This window comes from Trichomycterus rosablanca, chromosome 2 (assembly GCF_030014385.1).
Source record: "Trichomycterus rosablanca isolate fTriRos1 chromosome 2, fTriRos1.hap1, whole genome shotgun sequence".
Lineage (NCBI taxonomy): Eukaryota > Metazoa > Chordata > Actinopteri > Siluriformes > Trichomycteridae > Trichomycterus > Trichomycterus rosablanca.
The window spans coordinates 37,391,252-37,417,985 of NC_085989.1; the positions used below are offsets into that span (position 1 = coordinate 37,391,252).

The following is a 26,734-nucleotide window of genomic DNA, read 5'->3' on the forward strand; positions in this document are numbered from 1 at the left end:
TGTCTACAAATATTTGCCTTGCTACAAATCTTCTACAAATACAAATGCTCTTTTGGTTAAATGCGTATAATCAATACATCAATTTATTTAAAATCTGTTTAGTGGGGTTGTCAGGGCTATGGGCAGGCACAGTTATACTGGAACAGAAAAGGGCCTTCCATTACAATGCTGCCACAAAGCTAAAAGCATATCATATATTTAAAATAAGTTATGTGTAAAAGTTCTGGACTCGGTAATAAGGAGATGTATCCACATCTTTTCACCACACCCACAGATGGAGTACATACCATATCTGTAAGTCCCACGTAGAGGAAAAGGCCAGCAGTAATTGCTGCAATCCACTGTTGTGTTGCAGTGTCAGTGGAGATAGAAAGTGCAATGTAGAGTCCTATAAAGGAGGTCAGGGCACTGCCGACATTCAACAGCAGAGCTTTTTTCACTGATACGCCGCAGTGCAACAGCACAGCAAAATCACCTGCACACATCAAAGGTATAAAAATACATTTTTAGGACTAGCACAATTTAAATACATGTACACATTACCTACATTATCCTAATCCATAATGCTATGTATCCTAACAAGGTTTTCAGAGCCTTTCAAGGAAAAGCCTTTTTAAAAAACTATCCTTTTGAAACCATGTGCTATAAGCAGATTTTGATTTCCCCAAAAAGGCTCCAATAGTGTCCACTAAACTTGTACTTACGTTGCTGGAAAATTCAGAGGCTCCACTAAATACTCAACACACTTACTTTAATATTTACATAAATCCTGGGCGCTCGGGTGGCCCGTGCTAGCCTACCGGTGCTGACATTTCAAACTCGTGAATTTGAATTTCAGCTCTGTCATTGACAGCCGAGCACCTATACAGACAAGGGCTGCGTCTAAAATCGCATACTTAATCAGTACATACTAGATTCGAGGCAGTGCGCACTGCTCGGCCGGTACAGCAGTACACTCTTTCAGTAAGCAAGTGTGCAGTATGCATGCAACCTCGTACGTACTACGTCCTCTATCTTAACCAACGTCACATGATGTATGATGTCTCATCGCCACAGTTATAACTATAATTTTAAAATCTGACAAAATTAATTCTGTCGTTCTCCACAAAGTTACTCATAACGTTAATCAGGGATGTACTTAACTATAACATTTTTAATGTTTGTCTTACTTCACATTCTGCCATCTTTCTTCTTCGCTACGAATGACTTTGCAGCTCCAGTTGAATTATGGGATAGATTATCGGACCGTAAGTGTGCATCGTTGGCATACTCAAAAATGGCTGCCCAGGCATTAGGTCATCCGGGTACTTTTTGCATACTTTTTAATGTATACTATGTATTCGGACACACTAACCGCTCTCGCATACTGCTTTTGTATACTGTTCAGTATGGAAGTATGCGATTTCGGACACAGCCAATGATTGGCTTGTCTGCAGGTGGGAATGCCGGAGGGATTCCTAGTACCTACAGCAGTTACGACCTCTAATTGCAGGCTGATCGATGGCCTCTGCACAAAGACAGAGGATAATGGAGATTGGTGCATGACTCTTCATGCGTATTACAAATCTCCATATGAACCCACCTCATGCAGGTGAAAAGAAGTGGTCAGCTACTGCACACGTGTCGGAGTGGGTGTGTATTAGTTACAGTCAGGAGTGTAGGTTTGCAGAAGTAGAGATGAAATATAATCGAGTAATTGGATATGACTAAATTGGGGGAAATGCAAAAATCCATGCTTCACCTCTACCGATACAACCCTCACTGCTGACTGACCAGCTTCGCAACTGACACACGCCCCCTCCGACACATGATACCGACTACATTTTTTCACCTGCACAAGGCGAGTTCATATGCGGATCAACTTTGTGTACTGATCACACCCTGATCAGCATTATTCCTTAAATCTGTGCAGGTGCCATCAATCAGCCAGCAGAGGTCATAATTGCACCAGTTATGAGGAACCCTGGTCCGGCTCATCCCACCCTGAACAACAGCCAATCGTTGTTCATGTGGCAGCCCAGCCCAGCCGGATGGCAGAGCTGAGATTCGATACGATGTATTCGAAATTCCAGCTCTGGTGCGCTAGTGTATTCTATCGCTGTGCCACCTGAGCGGCCCCGAGGTGTATATTTTTTATGAAAAAAAAAATTATATTAATACAAACTGAGGAGGCCTATTGTCTGACAATTAACATTCAACCTTTTTGTAACATTTTCTAACATTTTGTACTTTTCTAATAGCAAATACCACGATTTATTACAACACACAAAAACCTTGGAGATTTGCCATGTGTTTTGTTTATAAGAAACATTTTTGAGATTGTATTTATTATATTGTGCAGCCTTATCACAGTATTTCCCATGTTTTTTTTCTCTCTGTTTAGTGCTCAGCTCACCCAGCTCATGTGGCAGTTCGTGGCAGAGTACAGCCAGCGATGTAGCCAATCCAGAACGCCAGGAGACTGAAAAGGCGGCGCCCATGGCCAGGCCGTCTGCAAAGTTGTGAATGCTATCTCCGATGGTGATCATGTAGGGAAGCAGGCGCTGCTCTAAATGGGAGAGAGAGAGAGAAAGTTATGTACGCGGTTTTATTTCTTTTTTTTGTACAGTCCTACAGTATTTCTACGGTCTGAGTTATACAGCATGAGCAATGATATACTTCATGGGATCTTCAAAAGGTTTTCGCACTTTTATATTTTGGTTGGAAATGATGAGGGCTGGAGGAGTAATTGGTTGTGTCTGAGAGACTGAGAGAGAGCTTATAGTTCAGATTTAACACCATCTGATTTCCACCTTTTTGGACACTCAAAGAAGCTTTAAGGGGAAGAAGATTTTCATGTGATGATGATACACGCTTAAACAAAAACATTTTTTGCTGATGGTATTAAAAAGTTGGTACTTAATAGAGTTTAAAAAGTGCAGAATCTTTTTGAAGAACCCTTGTAATTGTGAAGTTATTTACGATTTGATCATGTGCAAACAGAGGTTTCCAGTATGACTGAATGACACCACAGTGGTGGGGACAGAGCTTACCTCTTGTTCTGTGTGCTGTTTCTGCCTCTGAGGACTTGGCTTTGTTATCTCCTTCGACCTGCAAGCAAAGTAAAACCACACTTCTCACTGAGACAATGCTGTTGTTCACTCAGAAGGATTACTGCCAGGGGTAAAGGTCTTGTACCCACAAAGCGTAATTACTGTGAGTAACTTCAGAACAAGCCAAAGCATTCGAACATTTCTTTTAGAAAACAAGAGATAATACACTGGATTTATTTCATTCATTGTTTACTTCATTAACTTCTTTATAGTGGTCAGGGTTACTGTAAATTCAGAGCTTTTGCTGAAAAGGATGGACTTGAGGTGGTAATTCACCCTGGATGTGATGCCTATCTATAAAAAACACACCCTCACTTCCACCTAGGGCTGATGTAGAGTGGCCAATCTACCCACTGGCATTTTTGTAGAGTAAGAGGAAAGCAGAGTACCTATAGGTAACGCACACAGAGACCGGGGGAAACTAAGAATAAGATAATAATTGTGCTGGTATGAGTGGATCAGACACAGCAGCTCTGCTGGAGTTTTTAAATACCGTGTTCACTCACTGTCCACTCTATTAGACACTCCTACCTAGTTGGTCCACCTTGTAGATGTAAAGTCAGAGACGGTCGCTCATCTATTGCTGCTGTTTGAGTTGGTCATCTTCTAGACCTTCATCAGAGGTCACAGGACGCTGCCCACAGGGCGCTGTTCGCTGGATGTTTTTGGTTGGTGGACTATTCTCAGTCCAGCAGTGACAGTGAGGTGTTTAAAACTAGGGCAGTTGTAGCCTAGTGGTTAAGGTGCTGGGCCAGTAATCAGAAGGATGCCGGTTCAAGCCTCACCACTGCCACTTTGCCACTGTTGGGCCCTTGAGCAAGGCCCTTAACCCTCAATTGCTTAGACAGTATACTGTCACAACACTGTAAGTCGCTTTGGAAAAAAGCGTCTGCTAAATGCCGAAAATGTAAATGTAAACTCCAGCAGCGCTGCTGTGTCTTATCCACTCATACCAGCACAACACACACTAACACACCACCACCATGTCAGTGTCACTGCAGTGCTGGGAATGACCCACCACCCAAATAATACCTGCTCTGTATTGGTCCTGACCATTATAGAACAGCATGAAAGAGGGCTAACAAAGCATGCAAAGAAACAGATGGACTACAGTCAGTAATTGTAGAACTACAAAGTGCTTCTATATGGTAAGTGGAGCTGATAAAATGGACAGTGAGTGTAGAAACAAGGAGGTGGTTTTAATGTTATTGCTGATCAGTGTATATATACCCTTAGGTGTGAGAGACCGACTAAGTGAATGGATAAGTCTGTCTTGTAATGGATTACCTCCCTGTCCTAGGTTTACTGACTGGACCTACCATCACCCTGGTCAGGTTGAAGTTGGTATAAACACAAATCATTCAGAGCAATGCTCAGTGCTCAATATGTTTTTTTTTTATTTATTTTTTTACATTCCTCACATTCCAGTATCAAGTCAATATACCTTTTGTTTTTCCCCTCCCTCTGGGTCCAATTTTCTCATTCTCAGATTTCCTCATAATTAAAGGGTGCAAAGTAAATGTCCTACCAGGTCAGCTTGTGAGATGGACAGCTTGTTTTTCTTTTCTCTCTGGTACATCTGCAGGACTTTGCCATGGTCACAGTGATGTGGATCTTTTTCGTCCTAAACCACCAAAACAAAAACAGTCAGCAAACAATTATCAAATTTTCCTTCTTATGATCTTGGTTGACCCAAGTCTCTGGGGTGATGGGCTGCACATTTCTACAATTTATTTCATAAATTAACCTCATGAATGAACTTGCAATTAATAAAATACACACACCATTTCTTGAAAACGTGGGACATTTACTGTAAAATGCAATAAAAAGAAGGTTTGAATGTTTTAAACGTGTTTATATTTACAAAATACAATAAAATTGATCAGTGATCAAACATTGGGAATGTTTTCTTTCTACTTTTGTCAGTTAACTAAAGATACTAGAGAATTAACAAATCACTAGTTGTTGTTTTTGTTGTATTTTACTAAATGTTCCATCTTCTCCAGAAATTGTAACTGTACATATACAGAAATATAATTCTGGATCCACAGAGTTTTTAAAGAGATGATTTAGTTGATCTAGCAGATTTATTAAAAGTAACTTACTTCATGGTGATGAGAGTGGCTGCCTTTGCGAGTGATGATGGAGAATATGGTTTCCATCAGGTAAAAATAATAGATGCCTCCCAAAAGCACCAGCCATTTATAGATAGATTCATGTGAACTACTCCCATCTTCTTCATGCACATGTAGGCCCAAGAACTATACACACAAACACGCACAGACAACAGTCACCACCACAACGATGCAATTACGTTCAACCAAAACAGTTTTTTCCCCCAGGTCCCGAAAGCCCAGTAAAGCAATTACAGCATTCTGTTCAATTACAGGCAGCTCTTTTTCAGCTTTAATCCTGTTATTTCTCACTCATGTTGTTGACACTGTTTGACAGGTTGCCTATTTTGTTCTTATGACAAGCATCAGAACTGATGAAGTTGCAGAGGCGTTATTGCCGGAAGAGGCAACCCAGGGGAAATAAGAGGCATGAAATCTCACAAAGGCCCTGTGACTGATTCATCCACAGTGGGAAGCAGCTCAGCGCCCTTCTGGACAGCATTGGATCTGCTCTCACCCACAGAAAGGCATTAACACTTAGACCAAGTGGCAGGTGACCCAATCAATCCAAGATTTTCTATCTGGTCTAAATGTAACTAATTCATACCCACTAGTGATATCAAATATGTTTAATGTCGCTAACCTAAGAAAGCTCTTATAAAATAAATTTAGGATACTGTGTATTGCCATTTACATTGGACACACTGCTGACACACTACAATAACAAGAATCACTATAAGCTGCTAATACCGAAAAGATACTGAGGCTTAATTTACAAATTTTAGCTTGGTGCCATTGCATTTGTTCTTAAATTTTCTCTTACAGTCCCTGACAGAAGTTCTGTCGCTTATCCCTGTTGTGGAAACAAAAGCTTATAACCTGACTTTAAATTCATCCATTGGTTTTAGAAATGACTCATATGAAAGCTGAAACCCTCCCAAATGAGGTTTAATTTACAAAAATAAATTTGCTTCACTGCAGAAATATTGATCATTTAATGAACACAGAAAGGTCAGATTTTGGCAAGACAAAAGTTTTGTCGCCTTGTCATATAATGCACCCAATCCTAGTTTACAGCCTCACCTGTGCTCACTAATTGATCGGTTAATTAGTGGGTGTGTATAAAAAGAACCCCAGCACCCCAGACCTTCACTTGAACTGCAACTTCACCTCTGACAACATGCCAAAAATCCACCCTGCGACCAAAGCCTTGATTATCAAGAGGCTGAAGACCAGATCCACTGCAGAGGTGGCTGGCACCTTTAATGTGTCTCAGTGTCAAGTACAAAGAATTAAAAAAAGATTTGAAGAGACTGGAGATGTTTTTGACAAGCCCAGGTCCGGCAGACCCCGCAAGACAACTGCTAAGGGGGAACGTTTGTTGGTTAGAAAATCCAAAGCCAGCCCCTCTTCCACTGCAGCAGAGCTCCACCAGGCCTGGTCACCTCAAGTCCCTGTGTCAACTAGAACAGTTTGTAGGATTCTGTCTCGAAATGGCCTCCATGGTCGAATCAGTGCCCAGAAGCCAGCACTAAACAAAAGGCAATTAAAAGGCCCACAGCCTGCTAAACGGATGGACGCTGGAAAAGTGGCAGAAGGTGGATTTCTCAGATGAATCTTCAGTTGAATTACACCACAGCCGCCGCAAATACTGCAGGAGACCTACTGGAGCCCGTATGGATCCAAGATTCACCCAGAAAACTGTTAAGTTTGGTGGTGGAAAGATCATGGTCTGGGGTTACATTCAGTATGGGGGTGTGCGAAACATTTGCAAGGTGGAAGGCAATATCAATAGCCTAAAATATCAAGAAGTATTAGATTCCCAATCATGAAAGGGGTCAAATTTTGCAGCAGGATGGTGCTCCATCTCATACATCCATCTCTACATCAAAGTTCCTCAAGGCGAAGAAGATCAAGGTGCTCCAGGACTGGCCAGCCCAGTCACCAGACATGAACATCATTGAGCATGTTTGGGGTAGGATGAAAGAGGAAGCTTGGAAGACAAAACCAAGGCATGTAAGACTGCATTCTTTGCTATTCCTGATGACTTCATCAATAAATTGTATGAATCATTGTGGAACCGCATGGATGCAGTCCTTAAAGCTCATGGAAGTCACACAAAATATTAAATATGGCTCTAATAGCACCACAACTTCATTCACCAATGTTATGAAACATATCTTTATATTTGAAGTAAATTATTTGTTTGATTTTCACATTACTTTCTGTGGGCGACAAAACTTTTGTCTTGCCAAAATCTGACCTTTCTGTGTTCATTAAATGATCAATATTTCTGCAGTGAAGCAAATTTATTTTCGTAAATTAAACCTCATTTGGGAGGGTTTCAGCTTTCATATGAGTCATTTCTAAAACCAATGGATGAATTTAAAGTCAGGTTATAAGCTTTTGTTCCACAACATGGATAAGCGACAGAACTTCTGTCAGGGACTGTACATTAATGTTTATGTGACTAAAGCTGTAGCTCATCACACAAATTGAGCTTAATACCTCCAACTAAGTATGCTATGTTCAAGAAGCAAGATCTAAAAACTGCAGTAAACTGGTAACAAATATCAACCATCATGGTTGGAAAATGCTCTGAACTAAAAAGCGTGACTGTCCAGGGTATTTCTGCCTTGAACCTAATGTTTCTTTGTCTAAAGTATTTCTTGCACCCAATGTTTCCTTGTTGGATGTTTCCTGATGGGACCAGACCCAACAGCATCACTCAAACAATGACTAGATTGCTGGGAATCAGTTGATCATTACCATTCCTAGTTTAATGTGTATTAAGAAAACATTCTCCATATCATTACACCATCAGCAGCCTGAACTGTTGACACAAGGTATATTGATTTCATGGTCTCATGCAGTTTGTGTCAAATTCTCACTCTACCACCTGCATTTCACAGTAATATTTGGGGTTTATAAGACCAAACACAGCTTTATCAATGCTTATCTGTCCAGTATGGGTAAGCCTGTATCCACTGTAGCTTCACATTCCTGTTCTCGACTAACATGACCGAAACACATGTTGTAGTCCAGCTGCCTCAATATTTAAAGTTTTGTACAATTTAAAATGCTTTTATGCAAATAAAAAACCACTAAGCATCATTATGTGTAAACTTTGCTGTTGTGTATAACAATTCCAGTTCAGTTTCTGACAAACTGATCTAATACTTAATGTGAACATTTACTGAAGCTCCTGAGTCTGTGGGTATAATTCTATGTACTGGACTTTTGACACATCACTGGTTGGATAACAAGCAGATACTAAGCAGACAAACTTCTGTTCATAATGTATCTTAAATTAAATTTAGAATATGTGTCAAAATAAGGGAACAACATGGAAAAAACAGGCAATATTCAAATCATCCACTCATTCAAATTCTTCATACAAATTTTTCCAGACTGATTAGGGTTGCCAGATTTATGACATAGGTGTAGAAAAATGGCAAATAGACAAGGGAAAAATAAAGCATATTTCCTGTATGTTTGCCAGTGGTTCATATTAAACCATACTAAATCAAGTTTGTACAATATACAGGGTGTCCCTAAAGTCTAAACACATAGGGAATATCACTAACTATAACTAACTATATGTTTACTAAAATACACACACATACATATTGCATCACAAATAGTGGAAAACACATGAAACATTTATTGAAAATATGCATTTTGCCTATGTGTCCTGACTTTAGGGACACCCTGTATAATATGCCATATAAAACTCCCATCAGTCTATTTTTTGCAGTGATTCCCACTTTTTGTGCAATCCCTTCTCATTTATGTAAGCATGTACACAGTGCTAAGCTGCATGCGTTTTATACATCACTGGCAAGTCTTTTTAGCCGTAAGCAACTGGATTGCACCTAAAAATGGTGCACAAGGTTCAGTACATTTAGCCCTGAATGTCTCAAATGTGTAAATGTCATGAAAACAACCCATTCAAATCAAGACTGTCTTACCGTGGGCAGGAGGTGGAGCAGAGCATCACCTGTCAGCGAGCCTACGGCAAGACTAATGCAGAACTGAATACACAGCTGGAACAGACTGCTGCAGGATGTACACAGCAGCACCACAATCCCAAACATTGCCATAAGACAAATAACCATGTTGGCCAGTGTAGCATATATGTATCCTACAAAGAACAAAAAGTGGATTAAGCTAAAGCTAAATTAAAACTGCAAGTCAAAGAGTAAAGCATTACAGTGCTAATTATTAAAAAGGTGGAATACAAAGATGTATATATATTTATGACCAAAAGTATGTGTCCACCTGACCATGAGCTTACTAAACATTTAATTCCAAAACCATGGGCATTATTACAACGTTAATGCAACATGACTCTGATATACATGCATGCCAAAAAAATGCATGTTCTAAATTAATATATCTAGTCATTTTTTAAATAGGGTTTTATGCTTTAAGTGAAATTATAAAGGGGATTGATATTTAACATGATAAATGTATATGACTTTAATATAACCCATTAAAATAAACAATGCAGCTTAATACAGTATAAAGTTCGAAAACCACACAAGATTACTCACGCTCCATAGTGCTCAGTGGGTCAGGGTTCTCTGTCGGTGGTCTGGTGGTAGTACAAGCTTTACTAAGGAGCTGCTGAATCAGAGCAGGGCTGATTCGAATAAACTCTTCTTTGTTGAGTCCTGAACTATTCAGCTGGTAGATCTTTAACAAATCTTGTGCAGTAAGACATATCTGTACACAAAGCACAATGAACACAACTTAAGATATTTTTACTCATATTTAACCTTATAACACTATACACACACATACTACATGGACAAAAGTATTGGGGTGTTTTTAATTACCCTTACAGCTTTTATGACACCCCATTTTAAATAATAGCCATTAATTGGATCTTCCACTTCTGGGAAGGCTTTTGGAGTGTGTCTGTGGGGGTTTTGCCTATTTACTCAAAAAATAGGCAAAACTGCCTATTGCACTGATTTTCGCTCGCCGACTGGTCGGCGCTAGATTTGCCGGCTTGGGAGCAACTTGGTGTTCGCTCAGCAATCAAAACTCGGCCCTCAATCGCTATGTGTGAACTACTCAACAACTCGATCCGAGCGGCTCGCCGAGCAATCGCTTGTTTTTGTAACAAAACTTAATTGGGAGACCAGAGAAGCTCGTTTGCAATTCCAGTTAGTGATTGATCGTGTAGTGTGAAATCCCCTATCGCTGATCAGTCGTGTAGTGTGAAAGCCACACCAACTTGAAAGACTCCCGATTACAAGAGATCCAGTTGCGTAGTGTAAACTGTACAGCAACCTGACGACTTGGAAAGTCGTGCAGTGTGAACTTGGCATTACCCAACCAGACCTTTATGGACCTTGCTTTGTGCACTAGGGGACAGTCATGCTGGAACAGAAACAGCCTTCCCCAAACTGTTCCCACAATGTTGGAAGCATACAACTGTCCAAAATGTCTACTGGAACTAAGGAGCCTAGGCCAACCCCTGAAAAACAACCCCATAGCATTATAGCTCTTCCACCAAACTTTACAGTTGGGACAATGCAGTCAGGCAGGTAATGTTCTCCTGGCATTTGCCAAACCCAGTCTAGACAAGCAAGCATTTATTACACCACATGTGTCTTGTCCAAAGTATTTCTTGCGCCCAGTGTTTCCTGATGGGACCAGAACCAACAGCATCAATCAAACAATGACTTGATTGTTGGGTATCAGTTGTTTATCAACATTCCTAGTATAATGTGTCAGGAAAACATTTTCCGTATCATGACACCACCAGCAGACTGAACTGTTGACACAAGGTATATTGGTTTCATGCAGTTTGTGTCAAATTCTCACTACCACCTGCACGTCAGTGCAAAATTTGGGTTTTTTAAGACCAGAAAAAGATTTTACAATGCCTATCTGTCCAGTATGGGTAAGCCTGTGTCCACTATAGCACTATCCACCATTCAGACTCCTGTTCTTGACCCAATGTGGTCTTCTGCTGTTGTTGTCCATCTGCCTCAATATTCAAAATGATTTGATTGATAAGTAGAAAAACCAAAAAATCTATTAAGCATTGATTCTGTGGAAACTTTACTGTCGTGTTTAACAGTTCCAGCTCAGCAGTTTCTAACAAACTCTAACTAGACTATCTGGCACCAATAACCAAGCCACTAAGTCACTTAGATCACATTTTCCCCCAATCTAATACTTCATATGAACATTAACTGAAGCTCCTGAGTCTGTGTGTATAATTTTATATATTAGGCTTCTGACACATCACTGGTTGAATAATAAGCAGGTACAGATTATTGTAATAATAAAATTTCTCAGTGCAAATGAAGTTTCAACACAATTTAATTGTTACACAGCGCCCAATATTTTGCAGTTTCAGAGACTATTAATTTTAGATGGCAAGCTTACAAACCTAAGTAAAGATTATTACTGTGCCACTGAGTGCTGTTCACTCAGCATGCAAATACCATGGTTCCAAATTAGATGTCACATTATGCAGATTTTAAGTACCCATCGTAAACTGGAATGAATATTGCAAGCAGGTCTTTTTTTAAACATACTTAACTGTGATTACGAACGACAGATGCAACTGATTCCTCAAATAAATCATCTAGCAAACCGTGTCCCAATATTCATCTACACTGATCATCCACTGACGTTCCATGTCAAAACCTAATGCGAAGTGTTTTGCTCTGCCAGAAGACTTATCCCTTGTTGCCACTGAATTATGTTTTTGCCCTCGAAGGCATAAACTAAATACAGTTCATTTAGATTTCTGTCATTCTGCATAAATTTCCCATATGACTGTCTTGTCAGTAGTGTATATACTAACGCTTCATCATTACCTACTTACACTAATCTGAAACCAGTTGTTAGATATATATTATTCTAAATATGTTAGGTTATCGTTTAGGTGAGCCAGAGTAGCTAGATTGGCATGGCTGTGTTTGCCAAGACTAAGGAGGCAACAGTAATGGAGCTGAATGGCCCTGGATGTAACAGCTTCAGTGGCTCGGTAATTACCATGTCCCAGCTGCTGTTGGAGGCCCGGGGCTCATTGTGACTCTGCCTAAGGGCCTTTCCATCATGTGGCTTGAGTTCCTCGGAATGATGAGCATCTGGGCCATGACTGTGGTCGTTGTCATGCTCATGGTCAGCCATTCGTCCCAGGTTCAAAGCCGCCATTAGCTTCTCAAGACCTGGACAAAGATATTAAATCAACATCAGCTTGCAAGACAGCACAAAATGAATTTAGTTTTCATTAATTATGAATTCAGACACTAGACAGAAAAATGTGAACTCTGCTTCTAAATATTGATTTATTTTGTTTTGGCCTCTTATTTTGCTAACAGGGCATTAAACAAACATACAGCATTGAAATCTTTAAACAAACAAAAATCAAGGTGTTTTACCACATTGAACCAAGTCTTTATTGGTGCAACCTATTTTATACATATTGCATATTATTATGCACCACACATTTTAAATGGACTGCAGACAGGCCAGTCTAGCACTTACACCTGATTACACAGGCATGCAGTTTTAACACATGCAGGACAAGAATTGGCACTGTAGAGTGAAAATCATCACTGACATCCCAGACAAAGATGTAGTCTGGAAGATGTTTAGGGTGAAATACCTTATCCTCACTTGCTGTTTTTTTTAGCATTGGTACCCTCTAACAAAAATGGATAAATAATAAAAGTAGTTTTAGAAACTATTGACTTTTTGCACACTTATTGTATGGTGGGTTTTATTTGTATATATTTTGAATATATACAGTTGTTTGCATCTTAAACTGGCTTTTGTTGCCATAAATACCTGATTTATAAAATGCTACAGAGATATACAGTACATCAACAGGTTCTTCCATCTCTTTACAGGACTTTTTGATTTCTTTCATTTTTGACCTCTCTAACCAAGACCCTCCTTGCTGGATGCCTAGTTTGTCTGGGTGGCCAAATCTACTAAGGTTCAAAGCTGTTTCAAGCTTCTACAATTGTAAAATTATTTGGGCTGCTGTGATTTATGGAACACCCAATACATTAGATATTGTTTTAATTTCCTGCCCTGATCTATGCCCTGCCACAGTTTGATCACAGAGATTAAATTGGGCATTGCACATTATTGCTTGGTTTTTGTTCTGTTGCAGTGTAAGTCGTGGGCTGTTTTAGACCAAGGTTTGTGCCTTTCAAAACTGTCCAGCAATTAAAATTGCAACAAGGGACACATTTAAAACAATTACAAGTGTAGACTGATGGTTAAAAATAACAATTATATCTATTTAAAATGAGGAACACAAGTACCCATAAACTCACTGGGTCTGAATTCTTTCCAAATCCACTGTATTTGTATATATACACCCAGAAGCCCACTAGTTTTAAAGTTAGATGATGTAACCATGGTGACACTAAAGAGCAGACACCACTATCTGCACCACTGCTGAAAACAACAAATTGCATTATTATGTGTTTATACCTTGCAGATTGATGTTGTCTGGGCCAAAGTTGTTAAATATGTAATCGAGGAAGAACTTCTCTCCGGGCAGGCTGTGGGCACTGATGCAGTCTCCCAGTAACACATGGTAGACAATATTACCAAAAACTGTATTCATGTCTGAGTGAGAGTCTGTATGCTGATGGTCTTCATGAGTGTGAGTCATGTTGCTCTCTTCCATTATGTCATCGAGTGTGAGACAGTGCTGCAAAAATAATAAACACAGGCAACAGAGTTGGAAAACATATAGTGTGTAATACTACAATTATGACTGTTAGTGTGTTGGTGTCAATGGTTAGTTCAAGTATTTACATTTGTTTATTCATTTCCAATACTTACATCATTGTGTGTTTCAGGCAGATAATGCTCTTCTATATGAGAAAGCAGTTTTTCTATGCTGTGAGAGATGTCATGCTCACTATGCTCGGTGAGTGTGTGAAAAAAGTCTGTGGTCTCCTGTGCCCAGCGACCCTCTGTTATGGCTTTGCAGGTATTTAAGGGGTTAACGAGGAGAAGACTGCAGCCAGCAGCCAGCCTGAAGAAATCCTCGACTGGTACACCACCAGAGCTGGAGTAGTTCGTCACCAGCTGACCTACACTCTCCTCTGACAGACACTGCACACACACAAACGTCAGAAAATTATAAATGAAATAGTCACTGACATTCTGGATTTTGGCAGGGGAGAAACAGGTTTAAAAAACAGACTGCTCAGAAATTGAAAATGCTAGGTGAGTAAATGATGGCCTCCACAGATGGTTATCTGTACAAAAGCATTTCCTGTGGGGAGTTCTTAACAAAGGGAGCATAGACTGTATGGATACGGTTACACTGTGGGAACCATGGAGTGGTTTGCTTTGATAGCAGCAAGCTACACATTATATGTGCAAAGGAGATGCCTATTAAGAATGGATGTTATGATGTCTATATTGTTAAATGGTAAAATTAAAATAGACAGCAATGATTTGCACTATTCCTTTAATTAATGCATCAGTTAATCATCAGTTTAATTACTTTGTTGTTGTATTAATTACATTCATTTTGTATTAGGTAATTATGTGCTATATTATTCAATTCAACACTGGATCAGTTCACTGCATTAACTTATTACTTTTTGTCTGTTTTACACTTTATCGCTTTATCCTGGTCAGGGTTGCAGTGGGTCTGATTCCTTAGGCAAAATACAGGAAACACCCTGGAGAGGTTGCCAGTCCATCGCAGAGCAGACACAGATTCACACTTTAATTGGCCTAACTGCATGTCTTTGGACTTGTGGAAGGAAACGGGTGAAATCGGTGGAAACCCACACAGACACAGGGAGAACATGCAAACTTCACACAAAAAGGATCCGGCTGGGGAATCTAACCCAGGCCCTTCTTGCTATGAGGTTACAGGGCTACCCACTGTGCCACCATGAACTCAATGGCGTATTTTATAATTTAACACAATATAAGTTATTTGAATAATTCATTTGTTAAATCAGTGATGTATTAGGTAAGTTGATGGTGTATTGGTTAATAAAATGCTGCATTAAATTATTTAACAATACATTACTTAATCCAATACAATGCTAGTCAATTTAATGCTTAATTGTTAATCTACATAATCTACACAAAGCTGTACAAGGAAATTTAATTTTGTAAGAATTATTAATATATTTAATGCAATATAAGTGCATTAGTGTATTTCATTCTGCATTGGTTATTTTACATTGAAGTTGTTATTTAGTGACTGCCTTCATCCAGAGCATTCCAATGAAATGCAAGCATTTGAGGGTTAAGGGCCTTGCTCAGAGACGCCACAGTGGCAACTCAGAGATGGTGGGGATTAAACTTGTTCCACTACTGTATTACTTAGATCAATACTGCATTAATACAATTATTATTGTGTTAGTAAATGTTGTGTTACAAAATACCATATTACTAAATGTAATATTATATTGTATCAGCTGATTCAATACTGTATTGGTGTATTTAATGCACCATTTGTTAATTCAACAATATTTTATTTAATTCAATACAATCTTAGTTTATTTGATGCTGTTTTCATTAATTTAATGCTAAAGTAGTTAATGTAGTATTAGTAAATAAAATAATGAATTAGTACATTTATTACTATTAATGTCATTTTAATATAGTATTTGTTAATTAAATGCTACATCAATTAACTTAAAAAATGAACTACATATTTAGTTGTTAGTAAAGTTAGTGCTGTATTAATTAACACTGTATTACCTAATAGCTAGCTTTGTATATAAATAAATAGATAGATAGATAGATCTACTATATTCAATTATGCTGTGCCTCATCAATCATTACATTGTTTAATTTCATGCTATTGATATTATGTCACTGTAGCAAATTATTATTATTAATGTTGTTATTATTTGGTACATTCGCTTCTGTATTAGTTTAATATTGTGTTAGATAACTTCTAAACTAATTCAACATTGTGTAACATAAATTTTATATCTTTTTTTATTTATTTACTTCATAAATAGACATTAATCTACTATATTCCACAATGCTTTGCCTTATCCAACACTACTTTATTTAATTTCAAGCTGTTAATGCAATGTACTAGTAGCTAATTTAATATATTAAATCCTGCATTAGTTTGATACTGTATGAGACATTATAAAGTTATATAAATTAATACAATATTTTATTATATAACTGAATGTTGTTGTATTTACTTCAACACTTTAGGTTAAATCAATGCTTTATTAAATAATTTAACACTGTATTCAATTAATTAGGGTTGTTAGAATAAATTTAACACTGTATACCTTAGTTAATGCTGTAATAGTTAATTTAACACTAATTTAGTTAATGTAACGCTATATTAGTTCATTCAATACTGAATTAAAATTCAAAATAAATTAAATACAATGTATTAGTGTAAGGCTGTATTATTTAATATTTTAGTAATAGTTAATGTATTATTGTAAATTGTATTAGCTGTTTTAGTTAAATAAACACTAGATTAGCAATTTCAATGCTGTATTAGGTATTTCAAGACTACTTATAATTCAATACTGTATTAAATTCAATACCGAAGTTGATTAAACAGTATAAAAGATAATAAACACGTGTAGGTGTTTAATAAACATTCAGATTTGAATAGTTGTAGATGTAAAACTAGTTAAGGTAGACGTTCAGGTGTAGCACACGGTACTTCAGCGGGTGCGAGTTTGGACCTCGACCCCGTGAAAGCGTGCTGAAGCCTGAATTTTCCACACGACACACCGAGGAGAAAAGAGCCGTTACCTTTTCACACGACACCGCTGCATTACACTGCACACGTTTTTGTAGCACTTTAATAAAAGACAGCAGTCCAGTGTTCGTCAGCTCCTCTTCCCCTGGAGATACCAGCTCCACCACCTTTCTGTACACCTGCTCCTCTCTACCGTCTCCAAAAACTCTCAACAGCCTGAGCAAAAACAACAAAACTAGTAGCATGCACTTCATGTTCTTCATAGCTCTTCACTCGTTATATTTCTGCACTGAAGAAAGTAGAAGTTTAGTGAGGTGGGGGAGTGGGGGAAGTTAAGGGTAGGTGGCGGTGAAGACGACTGTGACAGTACAGCAGAGTTTGAATCTGAGCTGGTTCATATAGGTATAACTCAGCAGTACTCGGGTACTGACTCGCGCATCTCAATGCTGATTGGTCCTCAGTGACTGCCGAGATAAATACAACAGCTAGCATTTTTACCTCAAAATTACTCACCTTACTCCTCTCAGCTCAATAAACTTAAGTATTTTACCAGCTAATAAATATTTTAGAAATATGTATGCTATATGTATAGAACAAATAACAGTCTGGGACAAAAAAGTTTTCCTTTCTTCAGCCTTTTTAGGAAATCATTGGTTCCAATCTCACACTCCTTATTTTAAAATTATATTTTAATTTACTCAAACCTAGTTATTTAGTGTTACCATGTTCTTGGAAGGTGAATGTGAAATATGCCAAACTCTGACAGACTGAATCAAATCCAGATTTCCAGGAGCTATACCGCTGTGTGACATCTACATTACCCATTACCCACAACTGTGCTACCCTAACTTTACAGCAGTTAAAAACAAAATTTACACCAACTAAAAAGCAACTTGAGCAAGACACAGTTTTATGTAGTATTTTTTTTTAAATAGAAAAATTATGTAAAAAATTGTAAGATCTTGAGAAAACCACTTTAAATGCAGGTCAGGGCACAATGTACTTATGACTGCCCTCATGGACTACCACACCGCTCTATACCTGTTTATATATCTTCTAGTTGGGTTTATATTCAGCCTCTAAAAGATAAACAGTTAGGACCCTGTCTTATTTTTATCTCAACCACTTATCCAGCTTCTCCTGAGAGATCCATAGGCATTCCTAAACCAGCTGTTAAGATAAAAAACAAAAGTGCAATAAAAGCCCAAGAAAATATAACAAAATATTTAAGATTTTTAGATCATTTAAATATTACTCTTTAGTTAATTTATTATCAAATATTAAAATATAAAATAGTAAAACATTTTGCCCCAGTTATGGCAGATTTACACATCATAATCACACTTCTAAAAGTCATTTTAATAGACAATTTAAGGTTAAGTCTTTGCCTTCAACTTATTGTTGAATTACCATTTAAATTGGCTGGCCCTAGTGGTAAGAAATACACATAAAAATGACACATACCCATGTATATTTATTTTACTGGCACTGCACAACTCTTAACCCTGTACATAGTACACAAAGCTACATTTAACCTATGAGATACTATCTGTGACGAGGGATATTGGCCTGCCCAGTGAGACTAAACTAGATCCAACCTTTCCAAGAGAGCAAACATTCAAGGTTTGCCTAAAGTACACAGCAAGAGCAATCATACCAAGCCCTTCTTATAAACACAACTTTTAAATACAATTATTTACACTGGCATTATGGTTTTATTAAGTTTAAGACATTATATTGCAAATAAAGTTCACTGTTTGTATTTTGCAGATTAACCATACTCATATATATGCTAATTTCTAAAAGAATGAGAACCCCTGAATATGAAGTTGTTGGATATTCCATTCTAAAATCACGGTGATTACTATGGAGTCCTATCCCCTCTCCATTTGCTTGAGTTTATATGAGTTTGACAAGACTCCGGCACATCACCACAGCCACCTTCACCACCACCTTCTTTTAACCTTCTCACAATCATCTCTGCTCTTTCAGTCTGTTGATACATAAGAGAAGCAATAGAGAATGGAAGGGCATGCTGTTAGTTTTGTTGTATTTGTTTGGTTTGTTAGGAGTTTTTGGAGGTGATAAAAGGGGCAGGTGTACACTTTATGGTCAAAATATGTGAACACCTGACCATAAGCATGTTGGATATCCCATTTCATTTAATATGAGCTGAGGATTATTATTGTTATTATTAAAATACATCTTCAGTACATTAACCTATGGTTTATCATCTGTTGGATGTGACAGATGCTGTTATAGTTTTAAGACAAAAAAAAAATTCCAACTCAAAGTTGCTCCAACAACTGGAACAACTGAAAAGAAACCTAGTATGCAGTATGCTTAGCCAAGGAGGAAGAATACTGTGGCCAAAAAGCCACAAACAAAAATGGTAAAAAATGTCTGCAGTTCCCAAGGGAGAAAGTGGAGCCTGCAACAACCCAGTTCTCAAAAAAAGAATAAAGAAAGCAAACTCAGAACAAGCCAGTGACAGCAATGCACAAGTGACACCTCACCTTACCAACTATTGCAGTCTACACCTAGTGTAGATCCAAAAGTAGGACCCAACCAAAGGATGGTTCCCTAGTGAGGCCTAAAAAAAAAGACAAAATTGTGCTGGCTGCATATGCCAGCAACAAAACCAGATCAGACTGGTGTCATCAATACAGTTTCAAGACAAAAGCAGGTTTACCAACAAAGGAGCTGGCAAATCTGTAAGGAAGAAACTGTGAAAAACAGAAACTTCTGGAAAAGGCATTACTGTTCCAAGTTTTCTTTATTTGGAGACAATGGTTGTCACAGCAGTTTGTGAGAGTTCCAGGCAGGCATTGTCATGCTTCTTAGACATATTTTAACTTGGCTGCTTGTTAAGAGCTTGTAGCTTCTTCACACTGTTGGACATGTTTGATTAAAGTGATGTTAAGATTTAACAGGGCTACACTGATTGCATTTATGATTAGTGTGTCAAGTCTAATTAAAGTCAGTTATAAAATATTTTTAGATTATAGGTTGCTGTAGTGACTAAGGGGTCGACTACTTTTTCATAAAGAACAGTTGGTGCTGCATAACATTTTTAAACTGCATTTAGTCATTGTTTATAATTTTATAAACAATGTTTTATAAGTTTATAATGAAGACAAATACATTTTCCACTGCACTGCTTCTGTGGAAACCAAGTAGCACCAAACTTTACCATATTAAAACATATAACAATGTAAAGACATAATATGTTATAAATATACACTGATCAGCCATAACATTAAAACCACCTCCTTGTTTCTACACTCACTGTCCATTTTATCAGCTCCACTTCTCCAATTCTCAGCACTGCAGTGACAATGACATGGTGGTGGTGTGACACTTCTACCTAGTTGGTCTACCTTGTAGATGTAAAGTCAGAGACGATCGCTCGTCTATTGCTGCTGTTTGAGTTGGTCATCTTCTAGACCTTCATCAGTGGTCACAGGACGCTGCCCATGTGGAGCTGTTGGCTGGGTATTTTTGATTGGTGGACTATTCTCAGTCCAGCAGTGTTTAAAAACCCCATCAGTGCTGCTATGTCTTATCCACTCATACCAGCACAACACACACTAACACACCACCACCATGTCAGTGTCACTGCAGTGCTGAGAATGATCCACCACCCAAAATAATACCTACTCTGTAGTGGTCCTGTGGGGGTCCTGACCATTACAGAACAGGGTGAAAGCAGGCTAAAAAAAGTATGTAGAGAAACAGATGGACTACAGTCAGTAACTATAGAACTACAAAGTGCTTCTATATGGTAAGTGGATAAAATGGACAGTGAGTGTAGAAACAAGGAGGTGGTCATAATGTTATGGCTGATCAGTGTATGTTTGCTCTTGTATAGATATGTAGCATAACAAAAGTGTGACCTTTGAGATTTGAGTTGTTTCTTTTGTGTGTAAAATGTGTCCATGATGTCTTTTCTACTTTTATACTATTATAAAAGCAATTTGACCTCCTACCAGCATACAAAAGCACTCTTTTTTCCCTAAACACACACACACACCCAGAGAGAAAGAGAGAGAGCTGAATCAGCTGTTACAGGGTAATAACAGCTGAGATTTTCTGTAAGTGTAACAGTCAGCTTTTTCTGACAAGTCATAACACCTTTATATTATAGGCTGCAACTGGACAACAGTCATTATGTCTTATTACTTCAACTCTGCTGTGTCGTTTTGCGTTTCTCCTAAACTTAAATAGACACTCACTGAGAACTTTATTAGGTACACCTATCTGGTCTGTGCATTTACTGATAATTTTATAAGCTCCATACATATAAAGTCCTGTGATAGATTGGTGACCTGTCTGGGGTGTGTCCATTGATTCCAGGAAAACTGAGACCCTGACCAGTATAAAGCCATGGTAAAAAGATGAAAACAAACAAACAAAACAGAAATAAAAATGCGGATGAGTTGAATTACCGCCTGTAGCCTATTTGTTGCTCTGTACACTTGTACCCATTTACATTTTCGGCATTTAGCAGACGCCTTTATCCAAAGCGACTTACAATACTGTGACAGTATACTGTCTAAGCAATTGAGGGTTAGGGGCCTTGCTCAAGGGCCCAACAGTGGCAACCTGGCAGTGGTGGGGCTTGAACCAGCGACTTTTGGATTACTAGTCCAGAACCTTAACCGCTAGGCTACAACTGCCTGTACGCCGGTACCTAATTTGGGTGGATCACTCAGTATGACACTAATTAAAAATATACACACTTTGAGCACTTTCTAGGTCGGTTTACACATTTGTTGATCTCTCTGTAGGACTAGGCAACTGGACCTGGTGTAAGTAAGGTTTTCTCAAAGTCTGACCATTAGACAGTACTCATAAACCTATACACCTGCTGTGACTTCCTTGTGCTAGTTTTCACCTTTGTGTGATAGCTCTGTGTTTTATAATCAGCTCTGTCCCGCTAAGGAACTGTAGAGTAGTTACTATTGCACTTTTATTACTTTGCACCCTTGTGACACTGGAAACGTGTCATGGTTGCGTGTTTAGGGTGTGGGACTTTATGTTTTATATTTGTGCGTGTTAAAAATGAATTCACATGGTAAATAAGTATATATGGTAATGTGAGTAGAGGATAAAATGTGTGCTTGTGATTTGTCCACAAGAGAGAGCCCTAAGCCCTTGTAACTCAACCATAAGCTTCAACCATCTTTATGGACGGAGTTCATCCTCTACAGCAGCGTACTTTATATTTTAATAATAATAATAATAATAATAATAATAATAATAATAATAAAAATAATAATAATAATAATAATAATAATAATAATAATAATAATAATTATTATTATTATTACTATTATTATTATTATTATTATCAACACTACTACTACTACTACTAATAATAATAGAAATAATAATAATAATGTCATATTATCAACACTACTACTACTACTACTAGTAATAATAATAATAATAATAATGAAAATAGTAATAATAATTATAAAAATAATATGTCATTATTATCAACACTACTACTACTACTACTGCCAATAATAATAATAATAGTAATAATAATATTAATAATAATAAGTCATTATCAACACAACTACTACTACTTCTTCTACTACTTCTACTACTACTAATAATAATTATAGTAATAATAATATTAATTATGTCATTATAAACACTACTACTACTACTACTAATAATAATAGTAATAATACTACTAATAATAGTAATAGTAATAATAATAGTATTCATAATAATAATAGTAATAATAATATTAATTACATGTCATTATCAACACTACTACTACTAATAATAGTAATAATATTACTAATAATAATAATAATAGTAATAATATTAATTATATGTCATTATCAACCCTACTACTACTAATAATAATGTCATTATCAACACTACTACTACTACTACTACTACTACTAATAATAATGTCATTATCAACACTACTACTACTACTAATAATAATGTCATTATCAACACTACTACTACTACTACTACTAATAATAATAATAATGTCATTATCAACACTACTACTAATAATAATAATAATGTCATTATCAACACTACTACTACTACTACTACTAATAATAATAGTAATAATAAAGTCTTAGAAAAGCAATGCAGACACTGATTCAGACAAAAATATGTAACAGTACATCTTTAATATTGCGGTACACTAAATGAACAAAATTATATGAATGACCCCTTAAATTATTACATTGAGCTAGGTGTTTCAGCCTCATACATTGCTAACAGGTTAAAAAATATGACATGAAATAAATGATTTGCTTTCTTGCAACAGTTTGTTGAAGGCCCTTTTCCTTTTCCAGCATGTTTGTTCCCCTGTGCATAAAGCAAGATCCACATAGAGTAGACAGTTTAGTGTGAAGGACCTCCAGTGGAGTGCACATAGCTCTGTCTTTAGGATCAATTAGAACATCTACTATAAGTCCAGGTTAAAATATGACCTAAAATTATAATGTTTAAAAACAAAGCAACTGTACTTGAATTATTTAAAAAAAAATGAATACAATCATTATTATGAAGACATTCTACAAGTCAGGAGAACAAGCTGGTTTGGGCACTGGCTGTTTATTAATTCTTATGTCACTCAGAACAACTGACAAAAATACTATAATGTATAATGTTATTTAAAAAGACCCAAAATAATCATTGTGGAACAGTGACAGTTAGTAGCAGTTTCTTGAAATGCTGAAACATTGTAGCCTTGGCTCATGGTTTGGCTGGTTTAATTACCCATGTCAGGTGTTTTTTTTACCCTGCTTGTGTTGAAGGCTGTGTAAACAACCCATGTGTATTAAATGTAATAAACTGTTATTTACAATCTCTTTCACACTAGAACTCTTAAATGTGCTTATTCAGTTATAAGAGCATGTTTTATAGACCTTACTTCGTGCACAGAGCAAAGTCATGATGAAAAAGTAAAGTGCCTTTTCACAAACCTCAAAGTAAAGTCAATTTAAAAGCTGAAAAAAAATCTCTGATTAAAAAAACAAGTATTATTAACAAAACCAACCAAATGCCACATTATAAGCACATCTGGATTTAATACTTTGTACAATAAAAGCACTTGTTTTCTCCTATAACATTTCATAAATTGGAGAATACTGAGCAAGTAATCCATTTATTTAATTTCTTGATGCATGCTTTATAATCCAGGTACACAAATCCACAAAGTTCAATCAGTTTATCTGGACACAAGTTTGTTGCTGGACACAACTTTGTGGACATTTACTTAATTTTTCCCCCCAATATCTAGGCATGGCCAATTATAACTTATCACTCTCTTGTCGCTGCCGCCACCCCCAGCTCCAATCTAGGAGGCTAAGGCTGTCATATGCACCCTCCAACACTCATGCAGCTAACCATTTTTTTCACCTGCTGGGGGCTGGGTCTAATGGGGGAGCAACACACTGGCATGTGTGATCAGCACCCCCACCTTACCCGCCGTACAGGTGCCTTGACCAAACAGCAGAGGCCGCACTTTCACAAGCAACTAGGATTGCTGTTTCAGCAATCATCCCTCCCCCTACAGACCTGCAGCCAATCATGAGTCTGTGTGTAGACACTCGGTTGGCCTATAGCAGAGATGAGATTCAAACTTGTGAGATTGAGTAATGAACATTTTGACTTAAAATGTCCTGGTGCTTCATAAAGTCCATGATATCATGTACCATTAAGAAGTTGCCAGGGCCTTTGGAAAAAAAAACAGCCTCACAACATCACAGACTCCTATCAGTGTGCATCAGGTTTTTTCAATGCTATCAGCCTTCTTTTTATACCAAATCCACTGGTTGAGTGTTTGTTGCCAAAAAAAACCTTAATTTTCATTTCATCTGACCTTGGAACACGATTCCAGTCAAAGTCCCAGTAGCATTTAGCAGACTCCTGGATCTTCTGTTTGTGGTTAGATTACAGGAAAGGCTTTTTTCCTGGCTACCCTTTCAAATATTGTTGGCATGACAGTTGTGTCTTATGGTAGTTTTAAAGACTCAAGATGCTAATTTCATGTAACCCCCTAACAGTGATCCTTGGGGTTTTTTTGCCGCACTTACCATCCTCCAAACTGTTGATATTTTAAACCGTTAATATGGGTATTTTTAGGCAGGTAGCTATTTCTTCTTATAGCCATTCCCTGACTTATAAAGGTCAACACACTTCCCTTATTTAAATTGTATTTTCTCTTGCCTTTCCTATGTTGAAGAATGAAAGAATTTGACCTCTGTGCCACCTCATATAGATACTCCAGTGAATTAAGTCATGGCATGGTTGTTCGGTTGGTAGCACTGTCACCTCACAGCAAGAAGGTCCTGAATTTGATTCCCAGATGGACCGGGTCTGTGTCCTTTCTATGTGCACGTTCTCCCAATGTCAGCATGGATTCCTCTGGGAGCTCCGGTTTCCTTTGACAGTCCAAAGACATGTAAGCTAAGTAAGTTAGGGACACAAAATTGCCTGTGATGGTGTTTGACATTGAACTTGAACTGATAAATCATGTGTAACCAGTCCTGTTAAATGGAAATGTGCTTCAGTTAATCTTTGTTTCTAGAGTTTTCTAGGGGTGCCAATAATTGTGGCACATTTGGTTCTGTTATAAATAAGTAACAAATAATAAATACATTGACTTTAATTAAAGAATGTGTTTTCTCATTTTTTAGTGTGAGAGTAACTATTTTTATATACTATAATAATTATATACTATAATTATAAACTATAATTTATCAAAATGAGAATTTTTTTTTACAATTTTTATAACCCTTTTTACAAGTGGTACCTTGTAACTCCCCTAAACTCAAAATCTTTAAAACAACACCCTTCGTTAAGAAATTTAAACTCAATGTTTCCCTTAAACCCAACTCGTTTCTTTAAAAAAAATATTTATTTAATTTACAAATTACCAATAACCAGCCGCTTTGTTCAGTGCTTTGTTTGAGCGGTGCAGTAAAACATCATCAAAGTGTGCACATGAGACGAATCTGCATTTGTGTGAAATAACTGTCAAATCCACTGAAAGCTTCCACATGTATCTGTGTTTAGCTGGATTTTTCTCCTGTTTCACTTTTAAACTTGTGTTATATCTCGGGGTTCTGAGAAATTCATCATTAAAAAAAAGCGCAAAAGCTAATGTGCCGCTGTTTATGTGAAGCACCTGAAAGGAATACGGTATTCCAAGATCAAGCATCTCAACGATTAAGAAGCATAAGGATACAATTAAGAAACAAAGGTAAAGTGCAGGTTTTATTGTATTTATTTTAAACTGTTTTCAATTGTATTTCAGTGTTTTTTTATACTATATTTGTTTTATTTTCAGTGTATAAATGTCATAAACAACCCCTTTATTTTACATCAGCCTAAAATATATACAGTTCCATGGGACCATGGAACGCATTAACAGGTCTCCCATACATCATTATGGGAAAAAAAATACCTTAAAACTAGGGCTGTCACACGATAATTTTTTTTAATCGAGATTAATCGCGATTAAAGAACAAAATTAATCGAGATTAATCTCGATTAAAATTTGTAATCGTGTGACAGCCCTACTGTAGATATATATGTATTCATCTCAATTAATCGCAAACTAATAATTAAGCAAAATTTGAACAGTTATGCACATTGTTATTGCAAGAACGTGTTTAACAATAAAACATTCATAAAATATGATAAAATTATTAAATCTAAATTCATTGTAGAAAGCACATTATCTGACAAAAGTGAGGATCTTTTCCTGTTCATGACCCTGACACTGAAAACAGGTGCACCAACCATAATGTTTTGATCTAATATAAGGCATC

At 37.2% G+C, this 26,734-nt stretch overlaps 1 protein-coding gene across 1 annotated transcript in view; it reads right to left on the bottom strand.

The window, feature by feature from the left end:
* Positions 1-26,734, bottom strand: part of slc39a4 (solute carrier family 39 member 4) — an 83,817-nt gene that overhangs the window by 3,604 nt on the left and 53,479 nt on the right. Inside the window, exons 4-14 of the mRNA XM_062986284.1 lie at positions 16,970-17,132; positions 14,042-14,317; positions 13,685-13,907; positions 12,230-12,405; positions 9,763-9,934; positions 9,178-9,350; positions 5,198-5,353; positions 4,621-4,716; positions 3,033-3,090; positions 2,396-2,548; positions 288-475 (exon numbers count right to left, since the gene is read on the bottom strand). Coding sequence (XP_062842354.1) covers positions 288-475; positions 2,396-2,548; positions 3,033-3,090; positions 4,621-4,716; positions 5,198-5,353; positions 9,178-9,350; positions 9,763-9,934; positions 12,230-12,405; positions 13,685-13,907; positions 14,042-14,317; positions 16,970-17,132 — 1,834 coding nt within the window. The remainder of the gene's footprint in view (positions 1-287; positions 476-2,395; positions 2,549-3,032; positions 3,091-4,620; positions 4,717-5,197; positions 5,354-9,177; positions 9,351-9,762; positions 9,935-12,229; positions 12,406-13,684; positions 13,908-14,041; positions 14,318-16,969; positions 17,133-26,734) is intronic.